General features: G+C 43.0%; 1 protein-coding gene across 2 annotated transcripts in view; it reads left to right on the forward strand.

The window, feature by feature from the left end:
• Nucleotides 1-219: 219 nt before the first annotated feature.
• The window catches only part of NIPA1 (NIPA magnesium transporter 1), a 41,747-nt gene continuing 23,359 nt past the window's right edge, over nt 220-18,607 (forward strand). The window contains exons 1-3 of one of the 2 annotated variants that reach the window (XM_030840319.2): nt 220-392; nt 15,410-15,457; nt 16,420-16,510. In XM_030840319.2, the coding sequence (XP_030696179.1) occupies nt 230-392; nt 15,410-15,457; nt 16,420-16,510 (302 nt within the window). In that variant the 5' untranslated portion in view covers nt 220-229. Of the gene's footprint in view, nt 393-531; nt 661-15,409; nt 15,458-16,419; nt 16,511-18,607 lie in introns of those variants that run through there. The other variant, XM_060302599.1, reaches the window with a different exon arrangement.

Genomic DNA, 18,607 nt, shown 5'->3' on the forward strand with positions numbered 1-18,607 from the left:
CCTCTGCGCCCACCCACCTGCCACCTCACCCCACTCCTCGCCGCCGCCGCCTCTCCTAAAGCGCTCCTCCCTCTCCTCCCCCCTCTCACCCCCTCCCGGAGCCCGGGCTCCACCCCGCCCCTGCAGAACCCCGGTCCCCCGCACCCCAGTGGCTCTGGGCCGCGGAGCCGGCCCCCGCCTCCAGGCCCGGCGGGCGAGCGCGCAGGCGCGGAGGGCGGGAGCCGGCGGAATGGGGACTGCAGCGGCTGCAGCGGCGGCGGCCGGGGAGGGGGCGCGCAGCCCGAGCCCCGCCGCCGTGTCGCTCGGCCTGGGCGTGGCCGTGGTGTCGAGCCTGGTGAACGGGTCCACGTTCGTGCTGCAGAAGAAGGGCATCGTGCGCGCCAAGCGGCGAGGTAGGGCGGGCCGCGGCCCTGCTCGGGGTGGAGGCGGAGGCGTGGAGGGAGCAGCCGCCGGCCGTGGGGAGGGGAGCAGCCGCGGGGTGGGGTGTTCCGGTCGTCGCCCGAGTGGGGTCCGGAGACGGGGCGGGGCACCTCGGAGGGCCAGCTGCGCGGGCGCGAGGCCCCTAGACCACCCGCAGCGCAGGCGCGGACGCGGTCCTGTGCGCCAGAAGTGCCGCCACCGCGGCCGAGCCTAGTCCTCCAGCAGCTCCGGAGGCGGCCGGTAAGCCCTGAGCGGTGGTAGTTGTGTCGCCGCCACGGTTTTTCTCCCTTCCCAGCGCTGGCGAAGCCTTCTTCAGTTTTATAAGGTTTCTCCCGCTGACTTCTTTCCTCCCTCCCAGACCCAATCGCTTTGCAGCCGTGCATCCCACCGACATGCCCTCTGGTTGGCGCCCAGGCGTCCCTGTCACCCGCACCCATCGGCTGCTAGGGAAAGCTTCCTGTTTGCAGTATTCCCCGAATGGTCGGAGCCCAGTGCCTGCTCAGAAGGAGCGACGGGCCTCCCGCCTTTGCTGTGACTCCGGCCTGGGGTGCACTTGGAGGGCAGGACCTGCTGACTTCTCGCCCTGCAGTGGCCACACCAGTGCAGAAGTAAGAGCTGTGTGCTAGGCAGGCCGGGGTGGGACCTGCGGGCCAAGGAGGCGCTCGCTCTCAGGGTCGAGCGAGAGTTCTGACCTTTCCTGTGGCTTCTGTTCCTGGGGTCCTTATGACTACAAGTGATCTTCGGTGTGAAGAACACTCAAAGAAGATTAAAACCACCAAAAATGGGCCAACTGAGTATTCCCTGGGTGGATAAGCCACCAAACACCACTGCTTATCAATGTGGAAAGTGTTAAGATGTAGCAGAGTTCTTTGCCAGTGTTCTTCTGTAATAAGAGAGGCCTGAGACAGTTTACTGAACGCAAGATGTAGCATGCTTTGAAACTGAAAATCAACGTGTCCAGAAGGACTGAGAGAGTCTTGTGGTCGTTCTACAAGAATAGTGTTAGGGCTTCCCTGGTGGCGCAATGGTTGAGAATCCGCCTGCCGACGCAGGGGACACGGGTTCGTGCCCCGGTCCGGGAAGGTCCCACATGCCGCCGAGCGGCTGGGCCCGTGAGCCATGGCCACTGAGCCTGCGTGTCCGTGGCCTGTGCTCCGCAACGGGAGAGGCCACAACAGTGAGAGAGGCCCGCGTACCACAAAAAAAAAAAAAAAAAAAAGGAGGAAACCGCCAGGTCATGGGTTTAAGATAAGTAAACTTATTTAATAGTTCAGATTCTATAATGCAAGTGAAACTCTCTTGAGTGTCCTGGATGATCAGCCAGGAGTGAACTGAGGAAAGAGATAAAGGGGCCTACAATATTGAGTGAAAATATAAAATCAGAGATATTTGTTAAAGAATTCAACTTCGAAGTGAAAACATTGCAGTCTGTACATAAAATCTAAATAAAACCAAGCGTGGTTTCCCTAGGATGCAGATGTATCTCTAAGGTAACAAATGGACATCTGGCAGTAGAGCACTTTTAAGGGAGCACATATCAGTTTGAGGGGCTCCAGGGGTGGGTGACATGATCGTCATGATTCAAAAATAAACAGCACACGTGCCCTTGATAGGATAGGTACATGATCTCCAAAACCCATGACCCCAGTCTAACCATGAGAAAAACAGCACACAAACCTGAATTCAGGAACAGCCTACAAAATACCTGACCAGTCCTCCTGTCAAGGTCGTAAAGTCTGACAGACTGTCGTAGCCAGGACACATGGCCATAAGACATTAGGTAAAATCTAAGGAAACCTGAATATAGACTTCAGTTACCAGAAAACAATAATTATTGAGTAAAACTAAATTATTTCAGCTCAGCTTATGTGTTCAAGGGAATTAGTGACTAAGAAAATAAAAAACACAGCAACCTGAAAAAAAACATTATTCATGCTTTTATTTATACCTGCATACTATGTCCTTAAATAAATGAGTGAAAATGTGATATTTGCTGATTTCATACTTCTCCAGTTACTACCCACCACTACTAATTCAAGCTACTTGGCTTGCTCATAATGGTGGAAGACAGACATACAGTCTTGTTTTGATAAATTTAGTTTTGATTTGTTCAACAGATATTCACGAAGCTCTTATTATGAGCCAGGCACTGCTGTAGGTATTGAGGATGCATAGTTTTAGCATCTACTCCCCCTGAAACCTTTTTCTACCTCTGCTAATAAGCAGCATAGTTGGCCGTTGTAAAATGACTGAAATGGGGGAGATCGGAGGAAAGAGGGGGTGCTAAAAACTGGGGAGTCAAGTTCTTGTGCTAAGGGAGACCTGATGGTCTTACACTGTAAAAAGCTGTCTCACTGAAAGTTTCAGCTTTATTGCACTGCCGTGCACCAGCATTTCTTTCAAGTCTCAGCTTCAGGAGAGCCAAGTTCTGGTCACAGCCCTTCCTTTGTGGGGGAGGAGTTGGGGTGCAGCTTTCTCTGTTACCAGCTTTCACTCTTGAAAGGACCTTCCCAATGAATGGAATATCATTCATGGAATGGAATGGATAGGCTAGGAGCACCATCCACAACACAGGCTCAAGGTGAACTGCCTCACTCCTGGTGTGGCTTTGAAAGACCCTGAAGATGGGAAGAGGGCAGGGGACACCTGGGGCCACAGGTCATTGATAGTATGTTTAGTGTTAGAGCCCACTTGAAGCAGAGCTTAGAAGAGAGAAACAAGGTGACCATCAAGTCTGAAGATAATTTGTTGAAAGCCAGTTGCAACATTAGAATTCTGTGCTGGTGAATAGGTGAGGATGTCCTGGGAGCCTCTTAACTGGGGGGGATGATGTCCTGCCCTCAGACAGACATTGTGGAGACAGCCTCAGGAAAGTCATAGAATTGCATAGATGAGTGACTCTATGTAGAATGTCCTAGGCCAGGAAGAACCACAATCTTTTTAAAATCCCTTTCATCAAAACTGGGAGATACCACCTAACACACATTAGGATGGCTATTGTTTAAAAAAAAAAAGCAGAAAATAACAAGCATTGGTGAGGATGTTGAGAAATTGGAACCCTTGTGCACTGTTGGTGGGAATGTAAAATGGTGCAGCTGCTATGAAAAACAGTAGGGAGGTTCTTCAAAAAATTAAATGTAGAATTACCATATGACCCAGCAATTCCACTTCTGAGTATGTATATCCAGAAGAAATGAAAGCAGGGACATGAACAGATATTGGCACACCCATGTTCATAGCAGCATTATTCACAGTAGAGAAAATGTGGAACAAATTGTGGTATATACGTTCAAAGGAATATTACTTAGTCTTAAAAAGGAAGGAAATTCTGACACATGCTACAACATGGATGAGCCTTGAGGACATTATGCTAAGTGAAATAAACCAGTCACAAAAGGACAAAGCTTGTATGATTCCACTCATATGAGGTACCTAGAATAGTCAAATTCACAGAGACAGAAAGTAGAATGGTGTTGCAGGGGGCTGTGAGGAGGGGGGATGGGAAGTTAGTGTTTAGTGGGCACAGAGTGTCTGTTTTGGAGGATGGGTTAGTTCTGGAGATGGATGGTGGTGATGATTGCACAGCAAGGTGAATGTACTTAATGCCATGGAGCTGTACACTTAAAAATGGTTAAAATGCTAAATATTATGATATATATTTTAACGCCATAAAAAAGTCCTTTTCAGATTTCATAGTCTCCTTCCTGAGAGGAGTACAGCCTAGTGGTGTAGTCACACTGTTAAGATGCTCGGAAGGTGAGTGAGTTGTCTTGTGAGAGTGGAAACTGGGATCCAAGCATCCCACCTGCCAGTCTCAAGCCTTCTGTACTGATTTTGAAGGGCATGTGCTCTCTGGTCATGGAATGTACATGTTTTCTCCTTGCCTCTCTTGCCGTTCCCAGGCACACACCTAGGTTCATGTACCCCCAAACCCAGAGCTGAGGCACACACATGTTATCTTCACCCCTGCAGCCCTTTGACTCTGTGGTTAGTTCCTCCAGCTTCTGTAAACCCTCCAGACCCTGACAGATGGGGTCAGCTTCCTCTCCTGCCGTGTGTCTTCTTGGTGCCTGTCTTCAGCCCCTTCCTGCCCCTGAAACCTGTGGTATCATGGCTTGTTCACTTGTCTGTGCTCCGCCTGGATCCTGGCTCTTCAAGGCAGGGCACATGTCCTGTCCACTGGGAGGCATGTGGTGGACACTCAGTAATGCTGTCTAATTGGCCATGAGTAACCCTGGAGTAAAGAGGGTAAAACCAAACCTCGTATTTTATTTCTGAGCTTTCTTCAAATTATTCAGAGCTGACCTCATTTACCTGTGGCCTCTACTAAGTAATAGAATCCAGAGTTACTGCTAGATCTGAAAATCTGTAACCCTGATATCTATCTAGCTCCAAGGGGAGATCGTTGATAAGGAACATGGTGAGAATAGGGTGAGTGTTAAGAGCATTTGAATGGCTCCACAGCCTGTACATATCTGGTTTACTTGATAGTATTTCCATGAGAGGAGAAGATAAAGAAGGCTGCTACTTACAGAAGACTTATGATGTCCCTGACTCATGCATCTGTCATGTTCCATGGGCTGACTGGACTCAATGGGCCCCGCTTCCTTGGGGTCTCCAGTGGGTTGCGGTCAGATGGTGGCTGGGGCTAGAGTCATCTGAGATGACTTCTTCATCACTTGTCTGGGATAGCTGAGACAGCAAGATGGTTCCTGAGCTGCCTCCCCCCACCACCTCTTTTCATCCCTCCATATACTCTCTTCACACGTGGCTACCGTGGGCTTCCTTACACCATAATGGTCTCAGGGAAGTCAGACCCCTTACATGGTGGATAGCTTCCCCTAGACCAAACCTTCCAAAGACTAAGATGAGCGCCGAATGGATCCCTGTGCCCTAGCCTTGGAGGTCTGGCACTACCACTTCTGCCACATTCTGTTGGTGTACTCAGGGCCAGCCCAGGTCAACTGTGGGAGGGGATGGCATAGGGACATGGATCCCAGGAGGTGTGATACAGGAGAGGAAGTTGAGGCATGCACCCAATACAGGACTGGTTGCACTAGGATTTGAACCCAGCTTGGGCTGACTTTGAAGGTGGTTTTTCTCTGCTGCTCCCAGTGGGAAAGGTGGGGGGGAAGATACATAAATTCACCTATAGATAAGACTTTTCTAATGAGGGGCTTCACAGTCTATGTGGAAAAAGCTGGTACTCCGATACTGTTTTATTATAAATAAGTATAATAATACCCCAAACATTAAGTATAAATAATACCCCGAAACTAAGGCAAATAAGGATTTCTTATCATTTTCATGTGACAAATGTGGGAATAGATCACTAATATAAATTCCTACATGAAATACCTTTGGTGTTGATGAATTTCTGTTGGACAGAGTATATTTTTTCTTCAAAAATATTTATGCATAAATAGTATAAACTATAATGTAATTTATATTTCCAGCCCTTTAAGTCCTTAATGAGTAACCAACCAGGCCTTTTTTTTAATTTTTTTTTTTTTGCGGTACGTGGGCCTCTCACTGTTGGGGCCTCTCCCGTGGCGGGGCACAGGCTCTGGACGCGCAGGCTCAGCGGCCATGGCTCACGGGCCCAGCCGCTCCGCGGCATGTGGGATCTTCCCGGACCGGGGCACGAACCCGTGTCCCCTGCATTGGCAGGCGGACTCTCAACCACTGCGCCACCAGGGAAGCCCCAGTCCTTCTTTTTTAAAAAAAATGTAGCCATGAGTGGCTAAAAAAGACCACTTTTCAAGAAGAATATGCTCAATCCCACACTCCCTAACCCCACACTCCCTAATGTTTCTGGGCCAGGAACCTGTGACAGTAAACTGACCCCTTTTAGATATTGCCTGGATCAGCCAGGGAGGGTGGGCAGGCAGAGGGTTTACCTTGCATGTTCATGCCCAGTCAGAGCTCTTTGGTATGATATGATTACTCAGCAGAGTATATCGTGAATTCACAGAACCTGGGCATAGTCATGCTTTTAAAAGAGCATCTTCTTCTTGGTTATAGAAATATAGTCATTGTTTAAAATCTGGGAAGTACATACAATTACGAATAGGAAAATAAATAGCATTTATCTCCTCACCTTCAGGTAACCACTATTACAATTAGGGTGTATTTCTTCCTAGTCACATTCAATACTTATATTTCAAAATTGAATTTTAATGAATAAATCCTGTGTACAAAAAATATATAACACATATGTAGGGTATAGAGAATAATAAGATAAATATCAAGGGGTTTTTTGTTTTGTTTATTTATTTATTTATGGCTGTGTTGGGTCTTCGTTTCTGTGCGAGGGCTTTGTCTAGTTGCGGCAAGCGGGGGCCACTCTTCATCGCGGTGCGCGGGCCTCTCACTGTCGCGGCCTCTCTTGTTGCGGAGCACAGGCTCCAGACGCGCAGGCTCAATAATTGTGGCTCACGGGCCCAGTTGCTCTACGGCATGTGGGATCCTCCCAGACCAGGGCTCGAACCCGTGTCCCCTGCATCGGCAGGCAGACTCTCAACCACTGCGCCACCAGGGAAGCCCCAAAATAGAGTTTTAAAAGTGGTGATGTTTCGATAAACTGTGTGTATGTGTGTATAGTACATATATATAGTACGTGTATAGTATAGTACGTGTGTGTATAGGAGTCATGACTGAGAGCTCATATTCTTAGATTGTTCTGTTCACATCAGCAGAGCCTGACAGTACAGGTATAAATGCCTGACATCTACCTGTCGTGGAAACAGGAATTGGCCACTTTGGCTTCTCTGTACTCAGGGTGAGTGGGGGCAGCCCTGGTTTTCAGAGAAAGGGAGAGGGAAAATGCTGCAGTAAAAGTGAGGAGGAAGAGAACACTTTTCAAGGGCAGACACCATGCCTTGGGAATCTTTATAAGTCTTTGTATTCACCAAGGAACGTGATGCTTCCGGTAAACATTTGATAGAGAGCTTCCCTGGAGGGAGTATGTGTTAATATATACTGGACTTACTCCCTGTGAAACACTGAATGTCATTTCCACACAGAAACTGTGAGAAACTGTCACAATGGTTATTGCATTATGGTCAGCATTGTGTGGGCTAACCTAGAAGTTTAGTTATTGTTTATAAACTATTTTTTCTTTTTAAATATAAGTATAATTACATATAGTCAGCTGCATAGATCTTAAGGGTCAGTTTGGTGAGGTGTTTTTTTTTTTTACAAGAATGATTTTTTAAAAATATTTATTTATTTTATTATTTATTTTATTTTTGGCTGCGTTGGGTCTTAGTTGCCACACGCCAGATCTTCGTTGCAGTGTGTGGGCTTCTCTTTAGTTGTGGCATGAGGGTTTTCTCTCTCTAGTTATGGCACACACGCTCCAGAGCACGTGGGCTCTGTAGTTTGCGTCACGCAGGCTCTCCAGTTGAGGTGCGCTGGCTCAATAGCTGTGGCACGAGGGCTTAATTGCCCTGTGGCATGTGGGATCTTAGTTCCCTGACCAGGGATTGAACCCACGTCCGTGGCCTTGGGAGGTAGATTCTTTACCACTGGACCGCTGGGAAAGTCCCAGTTTGGTGAGTTTTGACAAATAAATATACCTGTGTAACCAACACCTCGGTGAAGAAATTGATTATTGCTGTCATCCTAGAAAGTTCTCTCGTGTTCTTTTTCATTCTGTCCTCCCTACACCAGAGGGTCTGCTCTCCTAGTATCCATCTGCATAGATTGAATTAGTTTTGCCTGTTCTTGAACTTCATATAAATCATACAGTATGTATTCTCTTATGTCTACTCTTCTTTCTTTCTTTCATCATGGTTTGAATATTCATCGTGATATATGTAACAGTCGTGCTTATATTGCTAAGTAGTGTTCCATTGTTTGAATATACCGCAATTTGCTCATCTATTCTGAAAATTTGGTTGTTTCCAAATTTTTGCTGTTTGAGGAAAGCTGCAATGACAATTCTTACATAATTCTTTTTTGACTTAAAGTCTTCTTATCTTTGGGGTAAATACCTTGGAGCATTGCTGGATCATGCAGTGCTGGATCATGCAGTAGGTGTATAATTAAATTTTAAGAAACTGCTGAACACTTTCTAACTACAGGTGTACCATTTTACCCTCCCATCAGTAATGAATGAGTGTTCCAGGTGCTCCATGTTCTCTCCAACATTTGGTGTTGTCATCTGTTTAATTTTAGCCATTCTGGTGAGTGTACAGTGGTATCTCATTGTGATTTTAATTTACATTCCCCTGATACCTAATGATATTGAGCATCTTTTGATGAGTTTATTGGCCATTTGTATACAGTCTTTTTGAGGTGTCTTTTCAAGACTTTTGCCCATATTTTAGTGGATTCTATCTTTTTATTATTGATAGTGTGCATTGTATGTAACATGTATGTATAATCTGGATACAAGTCCTTTGGCAGGTTTAGGAATTGCAAATATTTTCTCTGAGGCTTGTCTTTTCATTTTCTTAATGTTTCCTCTTGAAGAGCAGAAATTTTTAATTTTGATGAAGTCTAACTTATCATTTTTTTCCTTCTATGTGGTTAGTACTTTTTGATTTCTGCCAAAATAAAATCTTTGTTTCTCCTCAGGTCACAGTGGCATCCTCCTGTGTTTTCCTCTAGGAGTTTTATAGCTTTCGCTTTTACCTTTAGGTCTGTAAGCCATCTTGAGTTAATTTTTGTATATGAGTGAGGTATGAATCAAGGTTCAGTATTTTCCCTACTGGTATCCATTTGGTTCAGCATCACTTGTTGAGGAAATTTCCCTACTGAATTATACTGTTGCTTTAGTCCATGATCTGACTGTACATGTGTGAGTCTATTTCTGAACTCTATTCTGTTTTATTGTATATGTCTATCCTTACACCAGTCTGTATTGATTATGTAGTTTTAAATCTTTTTTAAAAATCTTAAAAAATCTAATTTTTAAATCTTAAAATCAGATAGTATAAGTCATACAGTTTTGTTCTTCTTTTTCAAGATTGCCCAACTATTTCTTTAGGAAAATAAGTTCTGCATATCTAATAGCCAACATACAAAAGAACTTCAAGTACTGAATCCATTCATAAATTGGTGAATACCAAGTGCTCAGATTGAGTCTAATTAATGCCCTCATCTAGCTGTGCTGGTGTCAGGAAAGAAATTTTCTTGATAGTCCTTTTTTAAGAGCTCTGTAAAAACTATGTAGCATCTTTTTACACATTTTTTAAAGTTAAGGCATTAATTAATTCGTAAAGGACTTAGTGATCCACTCTTGCTTTGCTGATAGGAGCAACTCTGTTGTTGCTGTACAGAGCACACACGAGTGGAAGCAGTTTTGCTGTGGTATAATCAGCAAGTAAAAAAACTAGATGACTGCCTGTATTTTTGTGCTAGAAAGTCATATTTTAAGGACATTTCTGGTACACATTTAAACCTAAATGGAAGGTTTTAAAAGCCACGAGTCCATGGTTGGACAACATCAGTGCCAATTGATATTATCATCCTGACAAGTCTCTTTTGTTTTTGCACAACACTTCTTTGTCTTGTAGTTCAGCTGTTATAAACAACCGTTCAACTCTCATCCAAGGTTTCCAGTATGAGGGGGAAAAAAATTCTAGACTTTAGATATTGCTACCTTTGCAACCCACACCTAGGAGTGGAGGGGAGGAGGCATGAGTATAGTCAAATAAACAAACAGAAAACCAGTGTGCTACAATTCTGAGGTTCCTTGTTCTTGCTAAGGCCAGAGAACTTGAAAAGTCCCAGGCATCAGCTGGGAAGAGGATGAGCATGGCCATAGGCTTGAACAGGTGCCTCCTGAGGGTGTCAGGTGAGTAACTTTAGGATTTTTAGGGACAGTGATGAAGGTGAAACTGTGAAGAAACCAAGTCATTTTAGGACATAAGAAAATAATATCTATGACAGGGCCAATGGCTAACATGGAATGCAGGTTCCTAGGAATTCCTGGCTGCAGGAGGATGGAACCTGGGGCAGCCAGCCCAGTGAGGATGCTAGGCACAGGTGGATGGGCAAGAAGAGCCATAGGCTACTTCCGTGGGCACTGGGGATATTGCTGAGCTGGAGCCCTTGGGGGCCATGGAGAGCAGTATCACTTTGATCTACAGTTAGGGGTGTGGGGCAAGTATCCCGACAGAAAATCTTAACTTACGTAATGTCCATGGAAGCAGAAAAATTTTGCCTAATATTGGCTTAAAAGGTGAGGGTGATCGCAATACCTTTGGATTTCAGCAAACACAAACTCCTCCTGGGGAGTATGAGTGGGAGGACCCTAAACACTTGGAACTAACCTGTACCTTTTGACTAAAGGGAGACCAAAGGCTTGTTATTTCTCTAGCCCTGGCTACGTGGTATCCCAGGTTCTTCCCCATTTTAGTGACAGTCCATTTCAGACTGTCAAAAGCACGTGCTGTGTGGTAGTTAATGGCGTGGGGAAAACTATAGTAGTGAAAGAGGAGAGCTTCAGTGGGTCCCATTGTGCTGGCATCCTTGGACAAGCTTTCACTGCCCGAGTGTTGCCCACATTCTAGCTGCTGCTGTAGCAGTGATCCCATGACTGCGTAAGCACTCACGACAAAACTGTATTCATCACAGTAAAAGGAATTGGCCTTTCCCTGCCCCCAGCATAGACCCCCAACAGAAAAGATTGTGACTGATTCCTTGATCTCAGAGTCCCTAAAATCTTTTGAATATTATATATAGAATTTTTGAAAAGCTGTTGAGTAAATTATTGTGTGCATCTGCTATAAAAACAAGCTTCAAGATCTAGAATGAAATGTGTTCACAGTTATTTTAAATAATAAGCAATAATATTTACTTATACACAAAAGAGAGCAGGAGTGGCCATGCTAGTATGAAACAGAACAGACTTTAAGGCAAAAATTGTTACTGTAGCCAAAGAAGGACATTTTTTTTGGCTGCATTGTGTCTTCTTTGCTGCACGCGGGCTTTCTTTAGTTGTGGAGAGCGGGGACCACTCCTCGTTGCGGTGCACGGGCTTCTCATTGCTGTGGCTTCTCTTGTTGTGGAACACGGGCTCTAGGCATGCGGGCTTCAGTAGTTGTGGCTCGTGGGCTCTAGAGCGCAAGCTCAGTAGTTGTGGCACACGGGCTTAGTTGCTCCACAGCATGTGGGATCTTCCCGGACCAGGGCTTGAACCCGTGTCCCCTGCATTGGCAGGCAGATTCTCAACCACTGCACCACCAAGGAAGCCCAAGAAGGACATTTTATAACAATGAAAAGGTCTACTATAAGTTTATACTTGATTTCCTTTGTTTTCTAAGCTTCTTTAGGACATAAAATAACAAAGTTAACATTATCTTTATTATAAGTTACAACAATATATTGTTGGGTTTGTAACATAAAAAATGTAACATATATAACAATAATTAAATAAAGACCACTGATCTGTTCTTTGTATCTATAAATTTGGTTTTGTTGAAAATTTTTTTAATTGAAATATAGTTGATTTGCAATATTAGTTTCAGGTGTTCAGCAAAGTGATTCAGTTATTTATATGTATTTTTTCAGATTATTTTCCATTATAGGTTATTACAAGATATTGAATATTGTTCTCTGTGTTATACAGTAGATTTTTGTTGCTTTTCTATTTTATATATAGTAATGTGTATCTGTTAACCCCATACTCCTTATTTATCTGCCCCTCCTTTTCCCCTTTGGTAACCATAATTTTGTTTTCTGTGTCTGTGAGTCTTTTTCTGTTTTGTATATAGATTCATTTGCATTATTTTTAGAGTCCACATGTAAGTGTTATCATATAATGTTTGTCTTTGACTTAACTTCACTTAGTATGATATTCTCTAGGTCTATCTCCATTGTTACAAATGGCAATATTTCATTCTTTTTAATGGCTGAGTAGTTCCATTTTGTGTGTGTGTGTGTGTGTGTGTGTGTGTGTGTGTGTACACATACACGCACACACCCCATATCTTCTTTATCTGTTCATCTGTTGATAGACACTTAGGTTGCTTCCGTGTCTTGGTTATTGTAAATCATGCTGCTGTGAACATCAGGCTGCATGTATCTTTTCAGATTAGAGTTTTCATCTTTTCCCAATATATAACCAAGAGTGGGATTGCTGGATCATATGATAGCTCTATTTTTAGTTCTTTAAGGAACCTCCATACTGTTTTCCATAGTGGCTGCAGCAATTTATATCCCTACCAACAGTGTAGGAGAGTTCCCTTTTCTCCACACCCTCTCCAGTATTTATTATTTGTATACTTTTTGATGATAGCCATTCTGACAGGTGTGAGGCTCATTGTGGTTTTGATTTGCATTTCTCTAATAATTAGCAATGTTGAGCATCTTTTCATGTGTCTGTTGGCCACCTTTATGTCTTCTTTGGAGAAATGTCTATATAGATCTTCTGCCCATTTTTTGATTGGGTTGTTTGTTTTTTTGATATTGAGTTGCATAAGCTGTTTGTATATTTTGGAAATTAAGCCCTTGTTGGTTGTGTCATTTGCAAATATTTTCTCCCATTCCGTAGGTTGTCTTTTTGTTTCTTTGATGGTTTCCTTTGCTGTGCAAAAGTTTTTAAGTTTGATTAGGTACCATTTGTTTATTTTTGCTTTTATTTCTTTTGCCTTGGGAGTCTGATCTAAGAAAATATTGCTATGATTTATGTCAGAGAATGTTTTGCCTATGTTCTCTTTTAGGAGTTTTATGTCTTATATTTAGGTCTTTATGTCATTTTGAGTTTATGTTTGAACATGGTGTGAGGGAGTGTTTTAATTTCATTGATTTACGTGACGCTGTCCAGCTTTCCCAACACCACTTGCTGAAGAGAATGTCTTCTCCATTGTATATTCTTGCCTCCTTTGTTGAAGATTGATTGACCATAGGTATATAGGTTTATTTCTGGGCTGTCTATCTTGTTCCATTGATCTGTCTGTTTTTGTGCCAGTACCATGCTGTCTTAATTACTGTAGCTTTATAGTATTGTCTGAAGTCTGGGAGGATTATGCCTCCAGCTTAGTTCTTTTTCATCAGGATTGCTTTGACAATTCTGTGTCTTTTTTTTTTTTTTTCAGATTCCACATGTAAGTAAAAGACATGCTCTAAAATAGCCACAGTGTGATTTAGCACATTTGGGAAATTGAACAAGGATTCTATACGAATAGTTGCTCATTGTTCTGCAGTGTTCACTGCAGGGCATTCTTCAGCTCAGCTCTACTTTCTGATATGTAGGACATCATGGGCCACATTTGTATCAGACACACTCAGAGGGACATGGGACAGGAGCCACAGCCAGTGTCAGGCCCTCTCTGTTGGAGCCTGGTAGCAGAGGCAGAGCATGGTTTAGGGTCCCAGAGGCAGAACTGCAGCAGACGGTGTCACAGCTGCCCAGCCTTACAAGCCTCATGCCCTCCAGTATAAAGTCATAGAGGCAGGAATCCCGGGCCCTGAAAGAGCTGTTCCTATTCTCAGAGGTATTGCACTAGGGGAGCCCAACCTCCAGTCAGATGCCATTTGCCCGTCAGAGGTCATTTTTACCTTACGTGCTGTCCCCTGGCCACATGGCTGTCAGCTTTATAGTCGCATTCTCATGCAGAAAGTGAAGGGGTTTTGTTACTCAATTATCTACAACAATCCATATTGAAGTTTTGCCAGTTGCCCCAATGTTGTCCTTTATAGCAGCCTTTTTTCCCATCTAACGTCATGTGTTTAGTCACATCTCTTTAGTTTCCTGTCATTTGCAACAATACCTTTGTCTTTCATGACCTTGCCGATTTTGAAGTGTACAGGCCAGCTGATATGTGGACCATTTCACAATTTCCTCATGATTAGATTCAGGTGATGCAGTCTGGCAGGAGTACTGCAGATGTGATGTTGTGCCTTTCTCAATGCGCCCTCAGGAGGTGCAGGATTTGGTTTGTCCCACTGCTGATGGTGTCAACTTTGACCACTTAGTTAAGGTGATGTCCGTCAGGGTCTTAGAGTACTGTAAAGATAACTTTTTCTCTTTGTGATTAATAAAAAAACTGGTGGAGGTGATTCATGGAGGTTACGTGGCAATCCTGTCCCTCAACAAACTTTCATTCACTTATTTTAGTCTCGATTGATGGTTCTTGCCTGAATCAGTTTTTACTGTGATGTTACCAAATGGTGCTATTTGAACTAGACCATTCCTTCCACTCTATCATTACTTATTGGTCTCATTTTCTTAAAAGTACTTTTTAAATACCTGTAGCTCTGCTCCTCAAAGAAGCAGCCTGGCTTCCTATGTTCATTATACCAAATTATTGCGAATTAAAACATCCAAATAGATTAGGTGTTTTAGTCTGAAGTGAAAAAATCCTGTTAGACTGGGAGCATTTTGACATACCTGAAGAAGGACAAAAGGAGAGATGGATGTGACGAGGAGACCTGCTCCCATCTGTGCCTGCCCTGGCATGCATTGGGGCATAAGAGGGTAATCCAAGAGAGTAAAAGGGAAACCACTGTGTACAATGTCCGATCATTGAGTGAGTGTAAGGGTCTGCTTTCAACCATTTTCACATGGTTGCAAAAAGAGCCATGTCACAAAGGTTCTACATTATGAACCTGTTTAAGCAGCAAGTCACAGAACCCTGTACTAGAAAAATTATCATATAAATGGGTTTCAGTAAATGCATGAGAGAATTGGACTTTGAAGGTCAAATCTCGTTTGAAATCAACATATAAAAAGTTACTCCAAAGAATATTTGTCTCTAGATGATGTGTTGAGCCCCCCTCCCAAATAAAGTACAATTTATAAAGATTTTATTTGCTTGGGTCAGCTTGTGTTGATTGCAGAAAGTATTTTGCCACTTTTAATCGTTTCTCATGCTGCTCTTTATAGACTACTTTAAAGTTTCTTTGTAGGGTGAATAAAAGTATGGCATTCATTCTTTTCAATTTTAGTTTTATTTAAAAATTCCTCTTTTAAGTGTGTAGCTTGTAAACCTCTTGGTTCGTACTTTCCTGATGTTTTTGTCTCACTCTTTTACAGGTACCTCCTATTTAACAGACATTGTGTGGTGGGCAGGAACAATTGCAAGTAAGTACTCTTTGTGGTGAAGAGCTTGGTCTCCTTTTGTAAGATCAGTCATTTGTCTGTCAGGGCTGGATGGAGGGGGTGGGATGAGCTTAGCTTGTTCTTTGGAATAAGGACCAGGATGGTGGGAGACAGTGGAGGGTGAAGGCAGAGGATCCTGCTGCCTGCTGTTGGCCCTGAATTTTGTCCAGGTCAGACTGTCCTGGGTCTGAAGAAATTAAGCAGCTCCTGCTTCCTCATCTGTAGTTGGGCTGTGGGCATTTGGTGAGCTTGTGCCCCACACAACTAGTTTTACAAAGGAGTTTCTTCACTCAGCCTTAAGTACCAGATCAGAGGTCATGTGTTATAATATAAAAATAATAAAATTAGAGTTCAGACCTTTACATATATAAAGAAAAATTCTGTTAGATATTTCAGATATATCTTGAGGTCTTTTTGTCACACATTGTCTTTTAGGCAAGAAATTTTCTAGTAGACATTGATTCATCGAAGAACTCATTTTTAAGCTCTATCTATCTATCTATCTATCTGTCTATCTCAGTGCAGCCCCAGGCACAGCCCTGTACAGGCAGTAGTGTTTCCACTTGATGTGCCAGCAGTGTGTCACTGGAATAGATCCCAGGCCACTTGAAGGGGCATGGAAAGCTCTACACGATCTATCTTAAAACAGGGATGTGTTAAGAAGAAAGTGGAAATATACTCTTGTACCCACTGTCAGTCACTGCTGGTTAGACTGGGAATTTCCATAGAGGGTTGAAACTAATTGGGCCAGTGATACTATGGGGCCTGCTCTCCTCTGCCCTCAGGACTCTTAATCATGCAAATGATGCCCCATATTTCCTTCCTCACCAGTAATGAGAAAGAAGTAGCCCTTTCAGAGCACAGTCTTGCAAAATTCAACTCTGTGATGAATGCTCAAAGAGATTTTTGTAATTGCAGTGATACCCTTGTGATTCTCTTGACAGTGGCTGTTGGCCAGATTGGAAACTTCCTGGCTTACACGGCGGTCCCCACAGTCCTGGTGACTCCTCTTGGTGCCCTTGGAGTGCCATTTGGGTGAGAGCTGGGATTCTGTGTTTTGCTTTTTAATGTGTAGTTTAGGTATAAGAAAACTTTTCATTTTAAATGTTTCTGTTAAAATAATAAAAGTAGAAGTGTAACTGAAGATATGTCTTCAGTATTGCATTCCATATGGTTTAATTTTTATCCCTTCAGATTTAGTTGTATGAATTATTAACCCTGTCTTAGACATTTGCTTCAGTATATTTCAAATCCTTACTTATTCATGGATACCAACACGATGTCATCACTCTCCTGGTCTTTGCTCTGGAAGACTTCCTAGAGACTAGAGTCTTCCTAGCTCCTTGGCAAGTGATTCTGAGAAATCAATAAGCAAAACTAGTCAGTTGGTGTTTTATTTGGGTCCCTAGCATCCCCTGCTGGATGCTGGGCAGTCCCCTATCTCAGGAGATTATGGAGGTTGGGACAAATGACACATGGGCTCCAGTGGGTTGTGTAAAAGGATTCACGACTCACAACAGTCAATAGCAAATGTATCACCCGAGGAGAATAGCTCTGGTTTGGTCTGGAGTAGAACAGGAGCAACGCGGGGCCTTGAGTTTTTATTGCAGTTACGAAGTGAGCCAGGTGGAGGTTCCCATGCTCAGTCTGAGGCTTACATGGTTTGAAATTTTAGTGCCAAGGGCCTGAGGGTGTGAGCTGTCCTTCTTATCAGGTTACCTGGATATGGGGCAAAAGGGAAAAGAGAGGACTGGGGAAAGCAGCCAGCTACCACAAATGAGGTCTTTCTCTTTATCACACTTGGCTTACCTATGAAAATGATTTTATGAGACATTTATTAAATATATTAACACATATCCTCTTGTGAACCTTTTTATATTATTTTACCTTTGAAGAAATCATTAATAAACAGAGGTAGAATAGAAGCGAAATAGCATCCAGGTTTCTAATTCATTGATATATTGGTATTCGGCTATATTCCAGACAGAGCTCCAGATCCTTGCAGAGAAGTGTGTCTATGGTAGATGTATTTAATTGCCTACCTTAATGTCGCTTAGGCTTTAAGGTTCTGTGGCCTAAAAAGCCCAAAAGCGTTTTCCACGTGTGAACCTTTGAAAATGTGTTTGTAGTACATTGTTCTAATCCAAACATATGCTTAGTATCACGTGTGGCTTAACATCACTTTGCATTTTGGATGGCCCTGAAAAGCTTAGATTACATGAGTGGGGCTCTCATTGGGGAATCACCACTTCAGCTTCTCAGAGCCCAGCCTCACTCACCGTTTCCTGAAAAATAATCAGGCAAATAAACAACCCAACCATATGATGTTTGCACTTTTAATGCACACATATTAAAATGCCTTGCTTCATTAATTTCCAAAGAACTGTCAATTCTTAAGGACTTTGATAATTCAAAGACTCCTCACTAGAAATGTTCACTGCTCCAGGTCTTCAGGAGACATTTCCCAAAGAACCGTGTGAGATGGCATTCTGGATTTAAAAAATGCTTTCAACTCAGGATCCCAATAAGATGTTTTTTAAAAATAAGAAAACAAATTAATTTGGAAAAAGTAAAGATATCAATATGTAGGTACATAGGTATATGTATATTTAAAAGAAGTTCTTTTTTTGTTAATGGGATGAGGTTGCTAGAATTACATAGAAACAGAAATGGAAAGAACGTGGCACTGGGAAAAAAGATGTCTAATATCAGTGAAATAGAATAGAGAGTTCCCAAATAGGTCCACTTTTCACTGCAGTGGTTTAATGTATGATAAAGTAATCATCACAAGAAAGTACTTTTAAAAAGGCTTTTAAAAATGTTTTATTTGGAATTAATTTCCAAATTACAGAAAAATTATAAGGTTAAGAAAAATTAAAACAGCATCCATATACACCTCACCCAGATACATCGATTGTTGACGTTCTATCCCACTCGCTCCATCATTTCCTTTCTCTGTATCAGGGTTTTCCAACCTTGATGCTATCACCATTTGGGGCCAGATAATTCTTTGTTTTGGGGGGCTGACCTGTGCTTTGTAGGGTGTTTAGCAGCATCCCTGGCCTCCACCCATCAGATACTGGTAGCTCCCTCTCCCCAAAATGTCTCTGGACATAAGCAAATGTCCCCTTG

The sequence above is a fragment of the Globicephala melas genome, chromosome 7, assembly GCF_963455315.2.
Source record: "Globicephala melas chromosome 7, mGloMel1.2, whole genome shotgun sequence".
Taxonomy (NCBI): domain Eukaryota; kingdom Metazoa; phylum Chordata; class Mammalia; order Artiodactyla; family Delphinidae; genus Globicephala; species Globicephala melas.